This window comes from Limanda limanda, chromosome 22 (assembly GCF_963576545.1).
Source record: "Limanda limanda chromosome 22, fLimLim1.1, whole genome shotgun sequence".
Taxonomy (NCBI): domain Eukaryota; kingdom Metazoa; phylum Chordata; class Actinopteri; order Pleuronectiformes; family Pleuronectidae; genus Limanda; species Limanda limanda.
Window position 1 is genome coordinate 17,148,700 of NC_083657.1, and position 26,102 is coordinate 17,174,801.

At 43.5% G+C, this 26,102-nt stretch overlaps 2 protein-coding genes across 3 annotated transcripts; one reads left to right on the forward strand and one right to left on the reverse strand.

The window, feature by feature from the left end:
• Window positions 1–482: 482 nt before the first annotated feature.
• zfta (zinc finger translocation associated) lies at window positions 483–8,790 on the reverse strand. Its single transcript, XM_061066346.1, has 5 exons — window positions 8,667–8,790; window positions 7,037–7,552; window positions 5,532–5,891; window positions 4,065–4,520; window positions 483–2,947 (listed from the first exon to the last, which is right to left on the reverse strand). Exons 1-5 carry the CDS (start codon window positions 8,788–8,790, stop codon window positions 2,469–2,471), a joined length of 1,935 nt encoding a protein of 644 aa, XP_060922329.1. The 3' UTR covers window positions 483–2,468.
• Window positions 8,791–10,660: 1,870 nt separating this feature from the next.
• On the forward strand, window positions 10,661–26,016 carry si:dkey-28a3.2 (uncharacterized). 2 transcript variants are annotated; one of them, XM_061066495.1, is made up of 7 exons: window positions 10,661–10,727; window positions 11,968–15,375; window positions 16,531–17,223; window positions 21,803–21,852; window positions 21,943–22,004; window positions 22,099–22,446; window positions 23,042–26,016. In XM_061066495.1, exons 2-6 carry the CDS (start codon window positions 12,166–12,168, stop codon window positions 22,413–22,415), a joined length of 4,332 nt encoding a protein of 1,443 aa, XP_060922478.1. In that variant the 5' UTR covers window positions 10,661–10,727; window positions 11,968–12,165; the 3' UTR covers window positions 22,416–22,446; window positions 23,042–26,016. The 2 variants fall into 2 exon arrangements, with proteins under 2 accessions (XP_060922478.1, XP_060922481.1); XM_061066498.1 differs by lacking the exon at window positions 10,661–10,727 and adding an exon at window positions 10,973–11,014.
• Window positions 26,017–26,102: the final 86 nt, after the last annotated feature.

Genomic DNA, 26,102 nt, shown 5'->3' on the forward strand with positions numbered 1-26,102 from the left:
AGTCACAAATTTGATCTCTTGAAATCATGACTTTATTTTGGCCCTAATACCTGTACAACCCAAAGCTGACACATGTATTTATCTATGTTCACATGTCACCAGCTGACATGTTCTTAAAGGATCACCGATGAAATGGTTGTTGATGAAAACAGAATCCCTGAGTTACATTTCCTGGTGACATTTTATGGCAGACTTTTCTTTCGCACACACTCTTAGCTTTTCTTCAACTCCTTTTTTTTTTGCATAAACTTTGTACAATGAATGAAAAAATGAAGCAGTACCAAAGCTGGAGTAGACTTTTCAAAGTGAAGCCCAGCAGGCTGTCCTCCAGCCGTTTACAAACATTGTTGAAATCTTGAATGAAGTAGAAAAACTGGACAAAGTTACAAACATGTTTTGTAGAAACCAGGGTGCATAAAAGTGCTTGTATAAAGGAAAAATAATTACAATTTTTCATATATAAGTATTTACATATTCTTTTTTTGTGCAGCTTTTGGCTAACATGAGTTGTGGATGCTGAAAAGGATGCAGGTCGACGTAGCAACAATGCAAAATGACAGGGAGATAACATATCTCATTAGAATGGATGAAAGAGAGGAGGATGTCTCCTCCACTGTAAACAAGGAATTAAATACATTAAGGAGATCGAAACTCATTGACCGCACGCTGGCATTCATTGTCTTCAGCAATAACATCAAACACAGTCTCATTCTATTAGCTGTACAGAAGGAAATCTGGGGTTTAGTACATATTTTAGGGCAAAGTGCTGTATTGTCTTCAGACACATCATCAAACTAATTCAACCCGGCCTCGCCGAAGGTTCTGTTTCTAAGTTCCTGAGAACATAAGACTCTGGCCCCTACCAGAAGCAAGCCGGACCTGAACACATGGTTCAGAGAGGAAACATGATGACAGTCATTAAAAACTAAAAGTCCAGTGACCCATTCGGTGTTGATAGTATACGACGAGGCAAGAAGGAGTTTGAACGTCAAAAGCCCCATTTTCAGTATTAGACCCTGGTCAAACCCGAACAGCAAATATGATGCGTGTGTCCTTGTTTTTTTGTATTTATATAGCACTTTTCTAATCTTGATGACCACGCAACGCACTTTACAGTACATTTTTACATTCGCCCATTCATACAGTGCATCTATTAGCAGTACTTTCTTTTTCTATGAGGGGCAATTCGGGGTTCAGCATCTTGCCCGAGGACACACAGGCAGACGTGGAAGACTGGGGATCCTCCAACCTTCAGCCAACCTTCAGGTTGGAGGACGACCACTCTACCCCTCAGCCACAGCCGCACCATGTGGTGCTGACAACATAAAGTAACCACTTGTGAAGTTAACTTGTAGCTACTGAGCTGACAGGAACATGTTAGCACTAGCAGCCACATGTGTGTGAAACGGTTTTGAAGCCATGCTGTTAAAATTTCATAGGAACTAATTTCTTCTGGTATCACACTGGGAGGTGGTTAAATACATGCCATGGGAATACGATGAATGCCTCTGTTGGGAGCTTTAGTCTTCAGCAGGGGATTATTTAAAATAAGAAGTTCCAGTACAGCTTCTATGTTAGCTTGCATCCAGCTCTCCGTTACCTCAAAGGTCAACAATGTCTTGACCGTTTGTTTTTTGGTCAGAGGAACATATTTGGATGTCAAAGGTTCTGTGAGAAATTCCACTAAACACAACAATTTATGCTGTGAAATCATAAAAGTTGGTCTTAAAGGGCCCATAATTAACTGGGGATCCCATTCAGTATTTAGTATGTTTCCCTAAAAACACATTCTACACAGTATGCCATATGTGCAGTTCCATGTTGTATTTGCCCACATTTAAGCGGACTGATTATGATCTGATTAAACAGATGTGTGTGTGCATATACATATCATATGTGTATATGTATAAGACCCCTTGGTATTCCAATACACATAGTATAGTTTCGGGATAGCATTAACTACTGGGTCAGTATTGTTATCTATGGTAACAATGGTATCACTTGTTAAAAAGGATTAGGATTCGAAAGACCTATCTGTAAAGCTCAGATTTTGTGCATCCATGCAAATGTGCAGTTCCTAAACAATCACATGAGGTCCTTGTGTAATACTGTTCCCGTGCAAATAAGGCTTTAGTTTCAAATGAGTGGATGGACTTTGAGATTTTCAGGCCATGACATTTTAGGTTGTCTCATTTCCTTTGCAGCAGTTTACAATCTGCACCTTCGCCTACAACAATATTCTCAGATTTAGAATTCTTGTGTTTCTCAACCTGGGTCTTACTCTCATATTTCTGACCATTGAGACAGCTAGTCACCTGATTGTATAGATTTGGTAACAAAGTTAAAGAAGACAAGGAGCGGGAATAGGACAGTAAGACCATGTTTGATCTGAACGTCCCTGTAACAAAGATAATGAAGAGCTGTTTCTTGACATGGGACTTCTGAGCAGCAACGGACAGAAGCCCTTTTTAAGTGCCAAAGTGTGCTGGAGTTGGAGCCAGCTCTGTGTGCCCGTGGTCCGGGGAGGAGAAGCAGTCATCGGAGTGGGTGAAGTGCAAGGCGATCTGGTTGTAGCTCAGCATAGCCTGCTGCTTCTCCTCTGGGCTGTAGTCCAGAGAGTGGGGGTGCACCTGCTGGATGTGCCTCTTGATGGTGCTGACCTTCAACGTGGCCAGAGTGGCTCCACACACTATGCAGATCAGCCCGTGTCTCCTGCAGTCGTAGTCCATCAGGAATTCCATCCGCCAACGCACCTGGTAGTTCCTCCTCTGGTCCTTCCCGGGGTAATGGCTGTGACGAGAGGGTGTGGCTGCGGTGCCGCTGTCCTTCACTTTCACCCTTCGTCCACTCACACCTTCCTCCTTCTTCACCGTCTTACTGGGTGTCGTGATGTCTGGGCAGGCGTCCTCACATGTCTCTCCTGTAGTAGCTTCTCTAAGGTTGATTTCTGCAAAATGAAAAATGAACCTATATTAGTTTGATATTCTTTTCTATTTCCTCTGCCAAAACCTTTTAACTTTCAAAGCTGCTCTTCTTACAAGTTTCTATGTAATATTGTGTCTTAAAGCGGTAGTATATGAAGATGTGTTTATTTTACCACGCTCCATCACCAATGAGACTAGCACACACTATATTCATCCTATTTTATCACATCACGTTTTAAACTTAAGGTTATAACAAGTGATTTGATACAAATTAATAAAATTGATGTTAACGTAAGAGTTGTGACTCATAGATGCTTGGAACCCTGGGTCGATCTGCACCCAGGTTATGAATCCGCTGACTGAAGCTGCTACTTCTGCACACAGTGTCTTCAAAATGTCATAAAAGTTGAAAGGTCGGCGCCAGATTAGCGACAGTAATGTTAGTGTAGCTATGTCAGCGAGTTCATCTCACAGAATCTATAGGCTCACATGATAAAGTCAATGTAATGTTTATTTCCACTGCACTAGTTCCATCAGTCATGTACCGACGCCCTGCTCTCACTTTTGTATTCACTAGTTTATTCCACTCACTGTTTTTATACTGTGAAGCTTCTGTCAGTGTAACTCATCACTCCTGAAGATCTAAAATGCCCTGTCCATAACTTAAGTATCACTGCTTTGAAGAAAAAAACAATAACCAAATAAAAGTAACCTTAAGCCCAGAACTGTAAACATATTGTAATGTTCATCCACCTCTGGTTTGAGACAACTTGTAGCTCCTGTTCTTATCAAAACAAGTAAACATTGGATCAAAGGAACTAAATTAAAGTGTACTCTAATGTAAAGCAATCGGAAATGATTAGTGTGGAGAGGTGAGTCTGCCTTGAATGTGTTGTTGTGCTAGTTCAAAAGGTGCTGTGGAAATGAAATGTATAATAACTTGATCAAGTAAAGAAATAAACATTTGAGATTATTCATTTAAAAGCAGAACAAAACTGAGCAGATCAGAAAAGATGGAAAACACAGGAATGAAGCCCTGTTTCTGGTGAAAACAAGACCTCTCTATTAAGCTGACTATTGTTAAAATTGGAGAACATTCTGTTTCAAAGTGACATGTAACATTGGCTGAAATCATCTCACCATCTTGAGTTTGCATGTCGTCACTAGAATAATCTTTGGTCCAGGCAGCAGCCATGGCTTCCCTTTCTTGTCGGCTGAGGGTTGTGGTCTCAGGGTGACATTCCTTTATGTGGCGCCGGAAGCTGCTGACCTTGGTTTCGTGCAGGACCTGAGAACACACCATGCAGAACGTGTCCTGGCCCTGAGGCCCATAGGCCACCAGGTAGTCGAGGCGGAGCCGCCATGGGTCGCCCCCAGGCAGCCGCCTCTTCCTGGGCTGACGAAGGGGCTGCGATCCCTGTTGCGGAGCTCCTACGCCGCCGTCCTCACCAATGAGACACGTTTCCTGAGTTAAAGTGCCATCGCTTTCTGGGTACAAGTCAGTGTTGATCTGGATGGCCTCCGCATCCTGAGCAAATAGGTCCATGCCTTCTTCTTTGGTGCTGGGCTCTGATTTGATTGAGTTTTCTGAATCTTCTGTTGTGGAGCAGAGAAACATATCATGTGCAATATTAAGCACATAAAAAGATGTATTTTTTCTGTCTACAGTGCACATGAGGTTTTGGGACTGTGACGCTGTCAGAAACTCATGGAAAGAGCCTGAATGATCAAACCAAATAATCATTTAGGAGCATAATAATGGAACACACTCAGGAACTGTGGTTGGGAGGCAGTGTTGTAAGATTCAAGAGGGGGACAGGATGTCCAAGATGCTTGGCTAATTATGTTATCTCGATAACATCCAGATAAGCAGTCATAAAAGTTGTTGGGTGGGTTTGTGCTTGTGATATCGATACATTTCAAAGTTCAGACAGATTAAGGCACAATCCCATTTCACCCATTCTCCCTCCCCCGGGCTTATCAATGGTTATCTACTCTTATAAATTGGAACAGCCCTTCAAGAAGTCGACACGTCATCAGTAGTCATCGATGTAAACAGACGTGACAAAAAGTTTGACTGGGGATGTCATTGTTATAACATTTTTGGGATCTTAACTAAACCAATGCTATTGCTTGCAGTTACTAAAGTGACAAACCTATAAGATCTTTGCTAATGCAGGTTAATCAACGACATTTGAAATTCAAAAGCTTGGATGCTCGTCATTATTTGACGTATAAATCAAAAGTACACAGCTTCTGGCTGCTAGCAGTGGTTTTCAGGCAACCCTCCCAGGAGGCTTTGTTATTAGAGGAGCAGTTCAGTTCAGAAACATCTCTGCTACACGTGGGTTCAATCAAGTGCATCGTGTATCTTCGTGAAAATACAGGATTATCATGCAGAAAAGACGAGCACTACACTTGGCCCTAACCCTCCATCCCAACAGGTATTTGGACAGCTGTCCCCTACATGGGAACCCACAGAACAGAGGGATAGGGCCAAGGGCCTAAATGGGATTGGCCGTAAATGATGAGATTTATTTGTAATTTTTTTTTTACATTTTGTGTGTTTTGTTTGAGTGCATGCGGTGTTGTGCCGTCTGTTCTCACCATGAGTCTGAGCCCAGGCCTGAAGGATGCAGTGCTTCTCCTCTGAGCTGTAGACCAAGGAGTTAGGGTGGGTGTCCAGCACATGGCTCTTGATGTGGTCAAGGTGAAGGGAGGGTAGCTCTCCTCCGCACACCATGCACATTAGCCGGCCCGCCTCTGCTTCGTACTCCATCAGGAACTCCTGACGGAACCAAGCGTGCAGTGAGTCATTCAGGTAGCGCTCCAAAGTTTGAGCTGATGGTCCTGAGAGATCCTGCTCATCCTCCTCCTGGGTCTGCGGGACTTCAACCTCCTCAGACTTGGGAGACAGACTGAGGGCTTGTTGTGGCTGCTCATGGGGAGTCACAGGATCCAGGAGATCTGCAAGGAATCAAGAAGAGGGGACAGCTCGTATTTAAAAAACTGAAAAATACAAAGGGTCTTTCTGATACTACCACCAGGGAGCAGAAATATCCAGTTAAAAAATTACATTATTCATTTGACTGTTTTTGAACAGAATTACATTCAAAGCTTTGAAGAATTATAATATTTACATTTGTGAGCTTCTTCCTGTGCTACACTACTAACTGTTACTTATCATAATCTATAAATGATTTGCTAATCATGTCTTAATCTTTGTTTTTACATTTCAAAAAAGAATAAATTAAGAAGAAGAATTAACAATTCCTGCAGTAGCAGGAGGTGTGGGCATGGCAACAAAGGGCCTGAAGGAAACTCATGCTATGGTCATGCTTACAAGACAGCTATGAAACCTATTCATTGCCACATGCTTTTTGTTGGAAATGTATTTTCCATGTATGCAGGTAAATAGAGTTTCTTATCAGCTTTTTACATGTACATGTGCATGACTAAAGAAGTGATGCAATGTCTGACTGAAAATATCAGTTAAATATCTAATGTAATTCAGTAAAAAGTAGCAAGAATGAGATGAAAACATGAATATGAATCTCTGTGTTCGGTACAGAGATGGAGTCAGGATGCGGTTAGCCTAGCTGAGCAAATAGACTGGAAGCAGGGGGACACAGCTAGCCTGTTCAAAATTACACCTGGCAACACCTCTAAAGCTGACAGATCAACTAAGGTATAATGGGGGTACTAATGTATTCCACACAGACTTTGTTTTCATTTTTGGATGAACTCTACCTTGATTTTAAAAAAAGGTTTAATTTCCAACAGTGAGTGTTGTGTGTCATTTCACAGTTAAAATGCATGTGAATAATTAACACTTCTCCTCTGTTTTTCAATTCAGCGAAATGTCAAAAGCTTTTCCCTGGCTACATGTCACAACAGGCAATAATTCAAAAATGTATAGCTTCTCAAATATATGCAACATTTTTACCAGTCATGCCCAGGCACCGTCCTCCCGTTTGCTGACACATCATTCGTGAATCATTACATCATTGTCTCCTCCTCTCACTTGGAGCAAAAACACAAACTCATACTGCCACCAAGTGTGAGATCTACAACACTTCTAGCCAATCCTATCTGAGCAGAGTCCTACCCACCAGCAGCATGTTGGCCTGAGTCCAGCTGCTCTTCTTCTTCCTGTGGTAAAGGTCCAGCAGTAGAGCTGTACGACCTCTGACTCCCCCCCAGGCTCAGGTGGCTCTCCCAGCCCGAGCGGATCACCTCCTTGTCGGCAGCACTCCACAGCAGGGAGTCTGGGTGCTTCTGCCTTATGTGTCTCTTTATGGTGCTGAGCTTCAGAGTGGCCAGTGAGCTGCCGCACACCATGCAGATCATCCCATGCCGCTGGGGGTCAAAGTCCATCAGGTACTCACTACGCCAGTACTCGTGGTAGTAGCGGCGGTGGTCCCGACCTGGGATCCGGCTGAGGCCTGGGCGTGAGGCCCTCTGCACCCTGGGTTTTCGTCCAGAGGGCCCAGGGGCCAGGGAGAGGAGCAAGGGATGGTCAGGACCCTCGGTGATGCTCCAGTAGCTGGTACCTGGAGATCTGACAGGTGTGACCATGTCAGCCCCCGATTCCTCCTCACCATGGCCGTTGGCAAGACCATCCTCTTCTAGCAGGAACAAGAGAGAACACAAATTCAGACAAGTACATTAAATATCTCTTTAGTATGGATGAGCAATCTTGTGTTTTCTAATAGGCAACATTCTTTTGGGTTGTTTTGAGTTCGAAGGCTCAAAAACACGTATTATTTTATAATAACAATAGAAATCAATGACACAGAGAGACTGTATCTAATGTCGATCTGGTTGATCCCCAATCCATTTCATGACGTCAGTACTGAAGCAGATGGGTCAGTTCTCAGGCTAAGAGCTGATGATGTGGTTATGGAACTTCAAGTTAGTTTTGCACTAGTGCACTAGAATATCACACAGTGACAGACCAATGCCTTACAAATTATTCAATTCTATGTTATTTGTATAACCACAAATCATAGCATACATGATCTCAAAGCACTTTACGTATTTAGTGTTAATACCTTTAAATTGTGGAGAAACACTTTCCACATAACTGCAAGAAACCAATATGAGCAGATGACAGACAGAATGGAATATGTCACCTGTTAAATAACAAGAAGAATCAGTAGAGATGAGTTGCACTATGCAAACAGAAACATCCTAAAGTCTGTTACAGCCAGTTCAATGTTTCTATCTGACAGTGGAACGCGAATGTGCTGAAATGTGGAACTACAGCTCATTGTGAACGTAAACTCTGTGCATCAACATGTGTCTCTGCTCTCACACACAGATACCTCTTGGTTTAAATTGACAGAGGAATTTTAAATATTGTCATTATATGTGATGACATCGCATTGCTCTTAATGTACCACAGCTTCCTTATATGGCTTCAACAGCCTCTGGGTGTTTTTTACCATAAAGGTGAAGGGATTATTATTATTTATTATTACATCATTATTCCTGCAGCCCATTTGATCCAAGCAGCCATATTGAGATGTCTATTGGCCGCTAGGTGGCAGCAGAGTGTGTGTCCGCCTGCCTGCGTGCTGTTGAGCCTTTGTTTATAGGAGCCACAGAGACAGAGGGGCCATGCTGCTCTCTGGCATTGTCCCTGACACAGAGTAACTGGCTGCGGGACAATGGCCGTGGCCCTGACAGCCACACAGACCCACTCAGCAACAACAACCACACTGCTTTTCTCCCCTTTACCTCCCAGCTCACTCTCCTCTGGCGTCGCTTCCTCTTCTTCTCCGCTTATTATTAATGAGAGCAGCTCAGTCTGCTCGGCGCACCGGGGCTCGGGCTCCCGTCCGCCGCTCTCTGCCTCTTCCATCCCCCGGGCGGGCCTCCTGGAACCCGGGCTCCTCTTCCTTCCTTCCGTCCCTGTGGAACCGCGACTTGTCACGCTTGCGACGACACCATGTCCGCGGCAGCAACGCGCTCCCCCCGCTCGACACGCATCTGTCCGCCGTAACGAGCCGAGGAGCCCCGTGCTCTGCGATGTCCCCCCCCACCCACCCACCACGCGCCCCCCCCCGCACGCCCGGGAGCCAAGTTAACTTTTCATACAACCACACCGGCAGGTAGTCAGGTATTCCTCCGCGGACGCAGCGCGCTCCTCCGGCCTGTCTGTGGGGAAGCGCCGCGGCGCAGGCCCGACACTCATGGATTTTAAGGCTCCTGCTTGTCTTCAGGGTGGGGGAGCCGGACTAGGGGCCCCTGGGGCTCCTTAAGGGGCTCCTGGGTAAATTTAAAGAGACAGTAGCAGCGTCGACAATGCACCCCCACCCCTGTGCGTGTGCGTGAGTGTATACGTGTGTGCGCGGGGTGGGGGGCAGCAGGCGCTAATACAGATAAGCTGCTAATACTAATGCTGTTGTTCTCACAAAATCATGCGGTGAGAGGAGGCTGGCTGCGGGGAAGCATCGGTTAACACACGAGGCGGGGCCTGGCGGAATCAGGGCCCCACAGCTCCGGCTCGTAGTGTTTAGTGCGTGAGCTCCGGCATTTTCACCAAACCCTGTTTATAACCACAGTGTAGGTCTATAGTACACAACAAGCAGGGAGGTTACACAGCAGGGATCAGAATGCTGCTTCGGTCTGAGTCGTAGTTAAACCCGGGACATGGTTCACCTTAATCTCACAGGAGACAAAGAAAAACAAATAATGGGCCCGAACACATGTGAGATCGGTGGAGCAATCTGGCAGTTAGAGGATGAATAATTCATACATTGCTGATCAACCCGTTAATCAACGTTTTAACTCTACTTATAGATTCAGTTTCATATGTAGTGGCATCTTTTGTAATTGAATCATTAATTCTTCTATTGTTGGGTGTTGGCCCCTTTTCTAAGATCCGACCATCCAAAAAAATCACAATGATATATTTAAATAAACCGCGTCCAAACATCAGAGCACCTGTGTTGATGAATGAAAAAAAATCAATCTCTATAATAACAATATTAATGTCGAAATTTAAAAAAAATATATGGATTTGTATTTGTCCCTCTCCTGGTCTCTGGAACTGCTACAACCCATCTGCTCTAAACACACTCCTCTACGCACGCTGATTACAGTTTGATTGTGTTATTCAGAGCAAAAGCTAAACTGCACCTAACCATGAAGCTTCTGCATTAAAAACACGCACACACACACACACACACACACACACACACACACACACACACACACACACACACACACACACACACACACACACACACACACACACACACACACACACACACACACACACACATCGATTGAGGTAATCTGCAGAAAAAGGCAATAAATCAATGGACCTTTGTCCAGCTGTTCCAGGCAGGACCATGTGAGATATAACAGAAATTCATTGAGATTTGTTTTGCTCGGGTTTTGTAATTTCTACTCCAAAAATCAGGCTTCACCAAAATAAAATAACAGTCGAGCTTTAGCCTGAATAATGAGACATATACATATATATATATGAGCTGATGGTTTGACTGTGGTGAAATCATTTTAATGTCTGTGGGTCTGATCAGAAGGAGGGGGGGGGCGTTGTACGCTACTATACGGTTCACTCTCACACACACACACACACACACACACACACACACACACACACACACACACACAGAGAGCGAGCATCCAGGTCCCACATCCTGGTACTTTCGGAGCGTTGTCAAGGCAGCCCCAGAGCTCGGCAGGCAGGCGGAAAGTAGCTGCAGTGTCCTGGCACTAAAAATATCTGTGTCCAAAAAACTGTCCCGGAAAGTTATGTGTAACAGAAAGGTAACTGATATGCATGTTTTTCTTCCACACGCCTCCGAGCGGCCTGCTCTCCCGCGGCAGCGCTCGGCTTCTCTCGTGTCTTTTCGACAGGCAGTAGACTTAGGCAGCCCGTGTGGACAGGAGGAGGAAGAGCCTGTCCATTGTGCCGCCTCGGAGACACTGCGCCGTATGCGCCATTTGCGCGCAAACGTGGTAATTTCTTCGAGCGAATTTCTGTCTCTAACATCGATTGTGCTTCCGCCGGGTCGATTGGCCGCGCTGGTGATCGAACAGAGCCGGAGAAACGGGTAAAAACGGCCCTCGACAGCTAGAATTAGTGCTAGAGAGGGACCGGAGAGGGACATGTTTAAAGGGACAGTGTCACTCCGCTTCCGTCCTGCTTCCTGTAGCCTCCACATTTTCCATACGCGACGTGTCGGGGTCACAGGGGCAGGGGAATGAAAATGCTTCGTGTCGATGTGTTTTGATGCCACATTTAGAGCCGTTAACACCTTGAGAGACGTTGTCTGTCTCACGTGGACCTCGCAGTACCGTGCACTGTGTTGTGACATTGCAATGGGCGTCTCGGTGCTCGTGCATTGTCTTCATTCGGATTTGATCCGTGTGTGGAAAATGGGGACACTCGCTATGTTGTGACACCCAAAGTGATGTTTGGTCAGCAAGAAGGAAAGTTTCAAAAAAGCAAGTGGAAGGTCCCAGATCTTCAGTGTGAATTTATCACTGATCTGACATTCGTAGGTGATGTTTTGCATTTTTAACATGGAATATCGGTAATCTGTAGCCTTATGTTGAGAATTAAACCCATGTGACAAGATGTTTGATCTCATTCTAGCACCTGGTGTGCTTAAATTGGATGATCGCAATGGATATATTGGTCACATCAAATGTAACATATTGATAGTTTACTCCTCCTGGACACTATTCACAAAACTGAACATTAAACCTTTTAATAAGGGACTTGTCGGGGCTTTTCTATTGAATTACATTATATTGTACAGCTATACCCAAAAAATAGACCGGTGTGTGTCTATAGTTGAAGTAATATCTCTTTGGGAGTGACATGAAACACAGGATAGAAAGTATGGCTGAGCTGTTGTATTTGAGTGGTTTGTATAGGTGTCCCTAATAAAGTGGCAACTAGCAAATATAGTAATTTTCCATTAAACTTGTTTGATAAATGCTTGTCTCACACTTTAATTGTAAAATGAGATGTAACAAAGAGCCTTTTTCTGTTCCTCAGGACACCTGCAGACTGATGTGATGTCTGAGACATTTGGCAGCTGCTCAGTGGAGGAAAACCACCCACAGCAGCATCATATGGGAGGACATCGTGTGAGTAAATGGCAGTGAATGAGTCTGGTCTGAATCAGTGTGACAAGGGAAGAACCAACCAGTACTGTTGGATGAAAACTGATGAGCTGTCCAAGCTGGCAACAGCATGCCAACTGCAAAAGATAAAGGTGGTTCCGCGTCCCACCCCCACCAGCCTGCCTCAGAATATGATGATGCCACCCTGGCCCAAAAGAGAGAATACTGGAGAACCAAGAAACGAGAGCAGAGGGCTCGACTGTCAGAGCGAAGAGGGAGGCCAGCACAAGACAGTCCAGGGAAAAAGCTCCTCCTCCTAAATACCACTGCAGTGGTGAATTCCACTTTATCTGGCAGCTTAGCTGCTCCCTCTTCTCCTGTGCAGAGTAAAGATGAGTCATATAAAACACCTAATGTCTCCCCAGCATCCCATAGTGCAAATGCAGTGGGAGAAGGTTCATTTGAAACCCCTGAAAGCCAAAAGCCGAAGTGGTTCCACACAATGAAACTCGACAAGGTCTTGCCTCAGTTCCCAGCATCATGTTCCATCTCAGCCAAAGCGGCTAGGGGCAACACAGCCGCGGTGAAAAACCGAGCAGCGAGTGGGGCTGTGAACAGAGCCATTACCTCACCCACACCTAGTGGAACCCAGCTGGACTCCAGTTCCTCAGTGCCTCCAGTCAGAGTGACCAGCATTACCAATGGCAGCTCTGCCCAAACAACACCTCAGTCACGTGTGTCTATGCAGGGCACATCAGTCCTAAAAATGCAAAACAGACAACATGTTGCTTCACGCAGTCAGCCCAAACTCTCCCCTATCAATGTGACCATGGGTAGGATTCTTGTGTCCTCTCCTAGTGGCCCCATCGTCATAAAAACTGAGACTAAAGAAGAGTACACAACACCTCAGAGTGGGACAAAGAGTGCCTTGGTCACCCCACAGAGAGCTAAAGGTGTTGGCAACTCGCAACCTTCCATCGAGTCTGAGGAGGAGAGAGCAGCCAGACGCAGAGAGCATTGGCGGATCAAAAAGCGAGAGCAGAGAGCAAAGCTGGCAGCTCAGATAGCTAAAGCCAGAGATAGGACACAGGCCACAGAGATGATGGTACAAAGGCAAATGGCACAAAAAACAGGACTCATGGGTCCCACAGCATGTCAGAATCTTCAATCTCAGTCGTTTTCGAGAAGAGCGGGTCCTACTCAGGCCAAAGCTACGTTCAGGCCGGCCAAAAAGAGAAATGATAAACTGAAAATTGGGGCAGCCAGTTTGACCACAGTTAACCTGCAGATCAAAGTGCAGAATCCACATGAGACAAGGACAACACCAACAGCAATTTCTGTGAGAAAATCAGGGGAAACGCTAAGAAGGTTTCCAAGTTATTTACATCTTTCTAATGTTACCCGAGGGATCGTGCGATGTAAAACACCGAGACAGAGGTTTATTGAAGCTCAGAGGAATTTGATGATTCAAAGAAACATGAGATGTAAGTCTCCGCTGCTTGCTTCAGTCTTTGGTACCAGAAATATCCCCAGAATCGACCCCAATGACACACCTGAGCAGATAATAGAAAAACGGCGAGAGTACTGGCGGATTAAAAAGCGGGAACAGCGAGCTAAGTTGTCAATGGAGGTGAGGGATCGGTTGAAGGAGAGGGACTCTCTGATGCGAAGAGTGAAACGCTACCAGAACATCCTAGAGGAGATGAGGAAAGCCAGAGCGCTCACACAATCAGCGGGAAGCACTCTGACCCACGCGTCGGAGACCATTGGAGGGTTCATCAAAGAGGATGGGACAGTGACCATTAAAATCCCCCAGGTTTCCACATGTCACGACACATCAGCTCATCAAAGGGAAGAAGATCTTCATGTTCAAAGTTCAACTAATACCCATGTTACCCAACCTCAACATCAGCCTTTCTGCCCAGCTCAGGTGAAAGTCTTTCTTCCTCTTTCTGGAAAGCCAGTCAACAAACTTCCAAAACTACTGTCGGCCAGACCAAGGACTCCTCTTGAAAGCACAACTGTACCTAATTCTCACTCGTCATCCGCTCAAGCTGTGGGGCAGCTCACGCTCAGTCATCCTCAAAAGGCCATTTCTGGAGGATCTACGGCAGGGTCCAGCTGTGTAATGAAAATGGCCGTTTCAAGTAGTGCAGCATCACTTGCTCTATCTCTGGATCCATCGCTAACACAGGAAGAGAGAATGGCAAAGAAGAGGGAGTACTGGAGGATAAAGAAACGTGAGCAGCGAGCAGCCCGTGCGGCGCGACTGAAGCAGGGTGTCTTACAAATGAGGGCTAACGCAGCCTTACAGAGGAGAAAGGCCCAGAAGCAAGTAGCATTGAACCCTGCACCACTGAGCAAACGTCTCTCTAACCTAACAGGAAACTCACAACCTCCCCCAGATAACAGTGTGCCCATTACACCAAATGCTAATGAGATAAAACAAGAGCCTGAGCCTGTGCCAGCAGTTGACCTAAATTCTCAACCGGAACAAGCCATCTGTCCAGATATCAAACGCCCAACCTCCTCACCACTGCCATCAGCACCTCCAGCACCCCAGCCAGAGCCTGATCCAGTTCTGGCTGCAGAAAGCCAGGCCACCACTCTGCGAGCCGTGGCCTCTATGAAGAGGCTCCTGGAAGAATCACTTAGCACAGTGAGGGACTGTAAAAGTCAGCAGACTGAAATTAAAATGGAGACAACAGAAGAGGCCTCAGACCAAGAGATCGAGCCCAATTTACCTCAGCTCTTTATTGAAGAGGATGAGGTGGCTCCTCTGGCTGCTAACCTGACGGTGCAAATAAAAAGCTGGCAGCCAGACACTGAGGCCCTGGTACACTCACGTTCACCAAGCCCTCATTTAAAAAACTCACCACAAATTAGGGAGACACCCTCACCTATTCCTACCTCCAGTGATGCCCCTATGCTTCCCACCTGTGAACACGCCTCCCGAACCTCTCCCACATTCACATTAAACCCCTCCAAGGAAGACCCCGATGGTCCGTCCTCACCTCACAGAACCCAGAGGCTTCTCACCAGAAAGGAGGGCCATGAAGACTGCAGCTCCCCAGAGCCGCCAGAGCTACATCAACTAGCCATCGATGAGCTACACCCACAGCAAGAACACGGTGAACAACAGTGTGAGGCACAAGAACAGTTCGAGAACAGCATGTCGCCAGCAGCACGGAGATATCACAGTGTGTGGACTGAGCAGGGCGGCTTGACCAGCCTGCAGCGGAAGAGGGAGTACTGGAAGCTGATGAAGCGGCAGCAGAGGGCCAGGTCAAAGGCCAGGCAGAAGGAGAGGCCGGGAGGACTGAGCACTCGGCTAACCCAGGTGAAGAGACACATTTTATTTAGATGCTGATAGATTGTGTTGCAGTGTAGCAAATGTTAATGCAACAAGTAGCAAATAATCAAAATGTTTGATTTCTACTGGCCTCTGATGTAGCATAAACAACTTTGTACGCTGAAGGAGTTCATCGTCTGTGCTGCATGTTTTAAAACTGTGGTCTGTTGAAGATACTTCGAAATAGTTTTACTTATTTGACCATCCTTTCATAAACTTATTGGTTTTTCTTGTCAGTCACCTTGCAAGTAGCGAGCTGGAGGAGACACATCCATTTTTTATGTGAAAAAACGTTAAGTTTAGTTTCTGGTGTATTTGCTGTACGCTAAAGGTATCTGATGCTCACCTGCATGTTATGGGTTAAATACTTTTGCCTCGTGTCCCCATAGTGGTTCCATGCAATCTGTGTATCAAGGCTTACTGTATTCCTCTAAACGTAATGTAGTTTTTTTCGGCCTCTGTCCATCACTGAATAATGATCTCAAAAGACAGACCCTTGCTCTTTATATTAACGGTGCCATAGATATCAGTTGATGAGAGAATAGAGTTCAGGGCTTACAGGCATGTGCTCTTCATATAAAATTATCTAGTTTTCAACAAATCAATATGCATTTTCAAACAGTTTCTTTCTTTGTGCATTTGACAACTGTATAAAGTATTGTTATACATGGTATTCAGGTACAGTGTGCAATGCATAGAAAGAACAGCAAACATCAAATAGTGCTCACTCCAAGAGAAAAAGAGGGGGGATAAGAATAAATTATTTATTACATACAAAATTTATTAAATTAAAAGAAGAAAGAAAAAAGTCAAATGAAAATAAAACCAGGGATAAAGAAATAGTAATTGTCCACTCCAGAATGTAGTATCATGGGTGCTATATAGGCTTTTCAGAGAGGATGGTGTATAATGTATGTGAATAGGGAGAATTGACAGATAACCGCTCAACCAGAGCGAGATAAATTAGTAACCCTCATTGTACTAATAACGCTGAGACAGGACCCCATCGTTTAGTAAAGATAGACCTTTGGAGCCTTAATGAATATATGATTTGCTCCATTTGGAAGATGTGCAAACCTTAAATTTGAACTAATTTCTTGGTATTTACATTTTTTTTGTTGATGTTTTATTCTTGTTTTTCAGGCTCAAGGTTTTGGTGTCTTCAACAATGTTAAGCGTGGAAATCCTAATGCAAAACCAGCTCTCAGATCCAGGTCATCGATTCCCTCTCTTACGGCAGTGTCCAGCATCCCTGCTCTCAGCCCTCCAACGTGTCGTGCTGAGCGGTCACCGCACACGCTCCAGGTGAAGTTGCCTGTCCTCAGCGTCTCCTGTTCTCCCAGAAGTGAGCAGAACAACATAGACGTTGGACCTTCACAGATCTTGTCAGACTGTCTCGACGCTTCTGAGAATCAGCAGCAAGCCATGCCACGTTTTCAAATGTCAATGTCTACAGGTACGGATGTAGACTCAGCACCCTGCCTTCTTACTCTGACGCCTCCAGACAACCCACTGTCCAGCATCAACCTGCAACCCATTGAACCCCATGTTGAAACGCCTGATCCCACCCTCAGTGCAATAAAAATCCCTTCTCAACTTCATAGCCCCTCACATTCGCGGCATTCTCCCTCTAAGCTGGTGCCTGTAAGCACCATGGCTCCACCAAAACCCATCCCTGGGGAGACGCAGGAGGACTTTCTGAGGAGGAAGCGAGAGTACTGGAGGATCAAAAAGAAGGAGCAGCGAGCCAGGAAGGCCATCCAGGTCAAGGGAGCCCCCCCGAAGAGAGCTGCCCACTGGAGGCCCATCCTACCTGCGCAGGACCCACCAACACAGGTAGGAGCTACACAGATATACAAAAGACTTGTTCTGTGGCACACAAGCTCTGTACATCACAGATCACTCATAATGAGGGTGTACCTCACAGGTTACACGCTCAATGACAACTAGATGACAAGGGTATGATGCAGTCAGTTTGTGAGTTAAATGTCTATTTTTGGTTCCAGAATATAAACCTTAATGACAGTAAGGAAATAAAAGAGAGATAGGGAGACAGTGAAAACAGATCAGAACAGATATAAAAGCACAACTTAACAGAAACCGGACCGTAGCTTTATTTGATCTGTACTTTATAATGGTCATTAAAACCAGTGAGCATTAGATAGTGTCCCCACACAGAGTGGAAGTGGTCACAAGCTGATTACTAAGTGTAATGGGGAAAAAATCTATATATTGTTTTTTTTGTTAAAGTGCAATGCAAATATATCCTCTAACTTACTCTGAGGTCATTCAGTATAATCATTATTCATCTTTATTCAGCCTTTAACAAAGAGAGTCGAATAAAATTCGAAAAATTGAAATCAGTGGAGGCAGACATATTGTGACTTTAAGTCATTAAGATAATTAAGATTAAGATCCTGGGAGGGACAAAAGAGTTAACAGTAACCTAAGAAGTAAAACATTTCAGCAGACGAGTCGGATGGTTTTAAAACAGAGCTTCTAACAAACAGAGGGAGAAATTATCCCAATATATAAATAAATCAGAACTATTCTAGGTTAATTTTAATTCACAAAAGATCCTTTGATAGCAGACCTAAAACCTGACAGTGTTGATGCTTTTGATGCTTAATTCTATCACTGCAGTTCAGAATAAGAAAAGTAAAAACTAAATAAAACCTAAAGCCTATGATGTACTTTATTAAAAATCCACGAACTGTTCAATTTTTCCATGAGTATAAATCAACATGTCAGTCAGACTGAGCTCATCATCTGCCGCTCTCCTCTCTGCTTTGGCAGCAGAAACACTGACATCACTTTAAACTTTGTTTATCTGTAACACATGCTCATCATAGTTGGTGCATCATCAGACTAAAAAGAGAAATACTCAATAATACCTTAATAAAGTCTTTCTGTTTATTTACAGTTTACCTTAAACTTTATACTTTTAAGGTAGACAATCATACCCACTGTTTCTTTTCCTGTCTAGTAATGTGATCATCCTTGACGTTTCACTGTATAAAGTCCCTTTTGGATGTCGCTGTTTCTGACTCTACCCGCAGATCCTCAGTGTTATTCTCATATCTTATTAAGAACTTTACTCATGGTTCTGAAGTGGCAGATTATAATGAACAAGTCTGGGCTCGTAGCTGGATAAGAAAAATCAGGGTTTACCAGGACAGCCTCATAGTACAGGTTATCAAGGACGGCCTAAGGCGGATAACGAAAAGATATGGTGGGTATGTTGAACTTTCTTTACAATACAGGCCCTTTAGCTGTGTGTCTCAAAACTCAAGCCAAGATAACCCAGGTGACATCTGTAGAGCCGTGTCCAAGTTCCTCCAAAGTCACAGAAAACACATTTCAACAAGCTGAGGAGTCCTAGGATGCATTTGAATAGTCCATTTTGCTTCGGAAGTTTCCCTGAGTGAAATGACCCGGAAGTTGTTCAGCGGCCACAGCTGTTCCAATTTTCTAAATGATAAGGAAAGGAGCTTCAATTCTTCCTAACTTATCTCCTTTAGCATAGGAAACACTGGACCATCCTTTATGAAAGAAAAGGAGAAAATGCCGTCCCACAATTCTTTGGCAGCAATGTTTGAAGCGACAAAATCTCGTAGTTGCACCTGGAAAGACCCACATAAATATTCCAAAAAACAGAACAGACGTTTTGACCTGTGACAAGATGTCTCGTCAGGAGTCATAGGCATATTTAATTTATAGTTCACTATATATATATATATATAAATATCATAATCAAAACAAAATACATAATATATAAATATCATCATCAAAGTCATTTCCATCCCTGAATTGCACAAAATCATTTTCTCCAATTATGTAAGGTTTTCTCCACTAATATTCCTCATGTCATTAGTTTAACATTTCAATCCTGTTAGTTCTGTTTATGTTTATAAATCTATTTTGTTTGTTTCTTCCTGTGAGTAACTGATGGTTTAATGTTCTCTCTGTATGAACTAAAAACATCAGTCCAGGATTTCTGTTTTGGACTGGACACTTTACTCAAACTGTATTTGCAAAGCACAGTTTGTTTCTCTACTGTAGAGTCTGTGTGTATCTAAACGCAGTGTGTAAGTGGAGTCAGATTTTCTCTGAACTGTGGATCTCCTTTCCTAACTCCTTAGGGTTTCTCCTTCAAATCTTTCCTTGACCTACTGACATTTTCTGCCGGGGTCAAGGAAAAGTGGTTTGGAAGGGGGATATTTTGACTATCTGACCACAGCCCTAGTATGAATTTTAAAGTCCTGAGCTAGCCTACAGCCGTGGCCAAAAGTTTTGAGAATGACACAAGTATTGGTTTTCACAAAGTGTGTTGCTTCAGTGTTTTCAGATCTTTCTATCAGATGTTACTATGGTATACTGAAGTATAATTACAAGTGTCAAAGGATTTTATTGACAATTAGGTTACGTCTATGCAAAGAGTCAATAGTTGCAGTGTTGCCCCTTCTTTTTCAAGACCTCTGCAATTCACCCTGGCATGCTGTCAATTAACTTCTGGGCCACATCCTGACTGATGGCAGATCATTCTTGCATAATCAATGCTTGGACTTTGTCAGAATATGTGGGTTTTTGTTTGTCCACCCGCCTCTTGAAGATTGACCACAAATTCTCAATGGGATTAAGGTCTGGGGAGTTTCCTAGCCATGGACCCAAAATTTTGATGTTTTGTTCCCCGAGCTTCACTTTCACTTGATGGCAAGGTGCTCCATCATGCTGGAAAAGGCATTGTTCCTCACCAAACTGTTCTTGGATGGTTGGGAGAAGTGGCTCTTGGAGGATGTTCTGGTACCATTCTTTATTCATGGCTGTGTTCTTTGGCAAAATTGTTAGTGAGCCCACTCCCTTGGCTGAGAAGCAACCCCACAGATGAATGGTCTCAGGATGCTTTACTGTTGGCACGACACAGGACTGATGGTAGCGCTCACCTTTTCTTCTCCAGAAAAGCTTTTTTCCAGATGCCCTAAACAGTCGGTAAGGGGATTCATCAGAGAAAATGACTTTACCCAAGTCCTCAGCAGTCCAATCCCTGTACCTTTGAAAGAATATCAGTCTGTCCATGATGTTTTTCCTGGAGATAAATGGATTCTTTGCTGCCCTTCTTGACACCAGGCCATCATCCAAAAGTCTTCGCCTCACTGTGCGTGCAGATGCACTCACACCTGCCTGCTGCCATTCCTGACCAACCTCTGCACTAGTGGTGCCCCGATCCTGCAGTTGAATCAACTTTAGGAGACGGTCCTGGCGCTTGCTGGACTTCCTTGGGCGCCCTGAAGCCTTTGTAACAATAATTGAACCTCTCTCCTTGAAGTTCTTGATGATCCGATAAATGGTTTATTCAGGTGCAATCTTACTGGCAGCAATATCCTGGCCTCTGAAGCCCTTTTTGTGCAAAGCAATGATGACTGCACGTGTTTCCTTGCAGGTAACCATGGTTAACAGAGGAAGAACAAGGATTTCAAGCATCACCCTCCTTTTAAAGCTTCCAGTCTGCTATTCTGTCTAAAACAGCATGACAGAGTGATCTCCAGACTTGTCCTCATCAATACTCTCACCCGTGTTAACAATAGAATCACTGACATGATGTCAGCTGGTCCTTCTGTGGCAGGGCTGAAATGCAGTGGAAATGTTTTTTTGGGGATTAAGTTCATTTTCGTGGCAAAGAAGGACTTTGCAATTAATTGCAATTCATCTGATCACTCTTCATAACATTCTTGAGTATATGCAAATTGCCATTATAAAAACTGAGGCAGCAGACTTTGTGAAAATGTATATTTGTGTCATTCTCAAAACTTTTGGCCACGGCTGTACACAAAAACTATATAGAAGCGCCCAGCAATTTTCACAACTACAAAGAGATGTAATATGAAAAAATTCCACCCTGAGCTCAACTGTTTGCGCAGCCTCCTGCTATTTCTGTCGCTTTTGCTGATTATTATAGTTGCAAGTTTTATTATGCTCATTGGCTTATCTAATGCTCACTTTAGTGCCTGACAGATGGTAAATGGTTTCGTATTTATATAGCGCTTTCTAGCCTTGATGACCACTCAAAGCGCTTTACACTACAGTTTTTAATTCAGCCATTCACACACACATTCATACAGTGCATCTACTTGCAGCACTTTGTTATTCTATGGGGGGGCATTCGGGGTTCAGCATCTTGCCCAAGGACACTTCGGCATGCAGATGGGTCAGACTGGGGATCAAACTGCCGACCTTCAGGTTGGAGGACGACCACTCTACCCCTCAGCCACAGCCGCCCACATATACACAGAAATAGGCTGTTAGTTTAAAGTAGTCTTGGATTGAGAATTCAACACAGCAAGACGTAAAAACAGAATTGGGAATTATTTGGTAAAGTGTGAACGTAGTCTAACTCTGTTTATATTTTTCTCTGTAGGATTCTGGTCAGTGGTTGAGCTCCTCTGATGAGTCAGAGCATCTAATGAGGTGGGGGATGTGCTTTGTTTCCCTTTGGTATATCTGCTACAGGCTCCATGTAGGATGGTGATTAATAGAAATGTTCTCCTCCTTTCACAGCACTTCAGTGGACACTGACCAGGAATCTTTTCAGTTCCCAAATTACACAGCACCAGTCGAAGGTGGAGTATTAATGCTGTCACATTGAACCTAAAGAATTAACTTTACAAAGGCAAAAGTAGCACAAAACTCACTCGCCTTTTACTGTCTCCGCAGACGACCCAGAGCTGCTGTACACTGACTATGAGAACAACAGCGGTGAGGAAGGTTCTATCTCGGACAGCGTGTGGAGGTACAGCTACCTCATGGACTACGACCCACTCAACCAGCTGCTGGTGTGCATGGTGTGTGGGGAGCTGCAGTACTCCCACAGCCTGGAGGGCGTAAGGGCCCACATCGATGACACCCACCCAGACACCCTGACACTAGAAGCCGGGGAGAGACGGCGAATTCTGGAGGCCTGGGACGAGCAGGTGTCCCGGCGGGAACGCTTCTTCACCAGCCAGCTTCAGCAGCACAGCGGTACATCATGACCTCAGAGAGAAGACATGTAGAGAGTGCAAGGTAAATATTCATGTATTGTTCATCTACTGTATACATATGGTTGTTCAAGTAGTGAAAGGGCTCAGCTCCACCATTTACGTTGCTCACGCTGAGTAAAATATCTAAACAACCACTGGTCACATAACAATTACATGGTTTGGATATTGCTGTGAGACTTTGTAACTTTTTTTAAAACAAAAACACACAACAATCCTTGTATAAAATGAAAAGGTGTTTTCATGAAGGATATGTTCAATGTCCAGCTGAATACAGGCAGTGGTTTTATTTCAGCCTAAGGTGGATAATCTACCAAAGTCCCAGATGTCTGTCTGGCTGTCTATGGAACGCATATCTCGTGATCCGTTCATCTAACTGACTTCACACCTGCCATGTCTATTTTAAATTGCCCGGGGAAGTGACACGTTTTGTGTTATTTGGATATGTGATGTGTTCAAAATTCATGAAAATTGAATAAACAGGCGATCAGCACTATGTGGCAGTCAGTGTGTTTGTCCGCAGGTCCAGCTGGATAACAGAGCTTTTATTTTGAAAAGTTGTGAATTTGGATCAGAATTGTGTAGATGCTTAAAACACCTCTTTTTTTTCTGTTTTGCAGAATAAAGCAGGAGTCAACTAAAGATTGCGGTCCCAGAGAGAAGCCCCACACTTGCGTTGTCTTCTTTATTTATTGTTTTTTTTCTCCAATCAATTTGTTTACCTTCATAGAAAGTCACCTTTAAAATAATGCTGCTCTTGCCCTGACAGCAGCTTTACCTCATTGTCCCGTCAGGATTGTAATATTGTTTATTCAGTATGGACTAGGGATGGGACTTTACAGGAGTTTTCATGTTAGAGTATTCATAACGTTATTGAACAATTATTCGAATATTCATGACCACCCCCACCCATCACCCCTTCACGCATTAAGGTCAAACACGCACACAACAGGACTGATATTTCTCAAAAATAGCTTCATTAAGGAAAAACGCCATTTTGTAGTCAAGTTTAACTTTTAACAGCGCATTATGCCATCCGACGGATTTTAACAGGTAGCGATTGCAACGCATCACTGCCTGGCTACTGTATAAAAATAACATTGGAAAATAATTTTAAAAGGAAATAAACACGGTCTAATGACTTACATCCATCCTTTTAAACGTCAGGCTTCCCGACGCTGGCGGCAGCCTAATAATTTGACAATTGAGTTTTAACCTAGCCTACGCTACTTAACGTAAAACTATGGGCGAAGTTGACTGGTCATCAGACTGGACACAAATACAAAGGAATAATAACAAAACATGGCTTAATGCCAAATTAGATCATTGTTTTAAACTGACAGTCATGGCAACTTATAAGCGAGCTGTAGGCTATAGCTACCTTACAGGCTAGCCTACTGTAGGCTCTGAGAAATGGCTAACAAACATCAGGCTATTAAACAACTGCCTGCATGGATTATCTTTCACAGGCCCATCTATGTGTTCTTGTTCATGAAAATCAACATATTCACATGTTCTGGGGTAAGATGTGTGCGCAGTTGATTCACTGTCAGTCCGCAAGATACCGGAAGATGTTGTTCTGATAATGCGCAGGACTAGAACATTCATTAGGCTCGGATTTTTATTATAATAATTTCTTAATGACGAATATTCGAATATTCAAATATTCACTACCAACCCTAGTATGGACAATTTTATACTGAAGCTGCCACAACTGAGATTTTGTTACAATATTTAGAATATTCAATAGAGAAGTCCAACATTGTGGGGAACACGGTCTCTGTGCTAATATGGACTAAATGCATCCTGGACCTACTCTGTAATAGACAAAGATGAAATTTACATTGATTTTAATTTCTTTGAATTGCGCTCCACTTATTTAAAATCCCCAGTTATTTCAATGCCTGCCACAAACAATAAATCCAATCTGATGGATTAGATATAACTAGCAGTGGGCATGAATTTGTCTGAGCAAACCCTTTGAAAACCCCCCACTTTGTTTTAGATGTGGGCTGTTCTTTCATAGGTATTTTTAAATTCTAAAGTTACAGATATTTTTGTAATCCCACTGTGCTTAATGCATTGCTTAAGCCAAACCCTTGAGTATATAATTTGTATGCACATTGCACTACTCAGCTCAACTTCCCTTACTACACGACACTAACACAAGCATGATGAGGTGATGGCCAGTATTGCGACAAAATGTTAGATTTAAAGATGCAGGATTTTAGGCCATTCTTGAAACTCTTCAGATCAGAAAAGTACCATTGAAAATACAAGCCCCTGTGGCATAATAACAGGTGAAAAGTAAGATTTTGGTTTCCCCTCCTAAGGTTTGCTTACATTACGTTTCTTTATTTATCCAGCAGACAGAGCAGCAGTAGTCACATATGGGCTACTGGTCAGAATATAGAAGGCTACAGCAGTAAAACCCAGAGGGACATGAATTAAGTCAGGGTGTGCTTGACTGCTTGTACAACTTTTTTATTTTTAAGGAGACAATTTGATTTATTTTGTCCAAAAGTTACATGGACTTGCTTTAAAGTCAGACCAATGATGAGTCACCAGAGGGTTCAGCGACTACCTTACGATTCAATGACAACCAAGGGATATGAGACAGCTTACAAATAGAAACAAAGTGTATATCACACATTGAACAGATACATGAAATGTTAGAAAATATAAAGGTGCAGTGTCAGGTTTAGAAGGATGTGTTTGTATAGCTGTTGTCGGAGTCATATCAGAGCTATTATCAAACTATAGATATTTATAGTAGATTATTCAGTAAATTTAGATTTAAACCCAGTGTCAGCCAGCTATCAGAAAATGTGTCTACACACATACAGCACAAGAATCAAACACTTTATACTGTAGTGTAGTTGTATGAACTGATAGTTGCTATCAGATTTGTGATTCAGGTCTGAGACCCTTTATTATTTACTAAATTGTTATATGGGCATCAGGAACTGTTCCACATGTTTTTGTATGTGGAAGAACCATGTTGTTCAAACCTTAAACTTTACACATGATCTTGACGACTGTTTTGTATCGAGACAACTTTTTAAATAGTACATTTCTCGCCTGTTCATGTCAGCCTCACCATGTGTAAAGATCTCTGCACTGTAAATACACGAAAAAAACAAGTGGTTATAAGATGCCAAATTTGTCTTTGACTTTGTGCAACTTAATTTATTATTTATTGAATCTTCTCTATATTATTGATGATGCATTATTCATAACCATAGGTAGTTCCATGTTAGAGAAGCATCTCATTTGTGAGTATTGAGGATCAAAAGGCTTTCCTGCACGAGTAGTACATGGATGAAGAGTTGTGTACCAGAGATGAGCTCTGGAAATCATTCCCATGTTTTCTTTGTATGATTGTTATGTAGAGAAAAATGCTGAAAAAAAATCTGTTTGAGCACAAGGCTGCGGAGGTCAGTTCTGCTTTGAGGAGCTGCCTGCACAGCCACTACACTGTAAATAGCTGGAAGTGACCAAGCTAATTTACCTTCTGAGAATGTAATTCTGACTTGTTCACCAGTTCAAAGGGAATGTTTCAATGCCTTTTAAGTAAAATACCTTTTCTACCTTTGGGTTGGTTCTTTGACATCTTTTTTCACGCGTATCAGGTCAAACATTCCTTTGTGGTGGCCATATAAAAATTGATTGGAGGTCAAA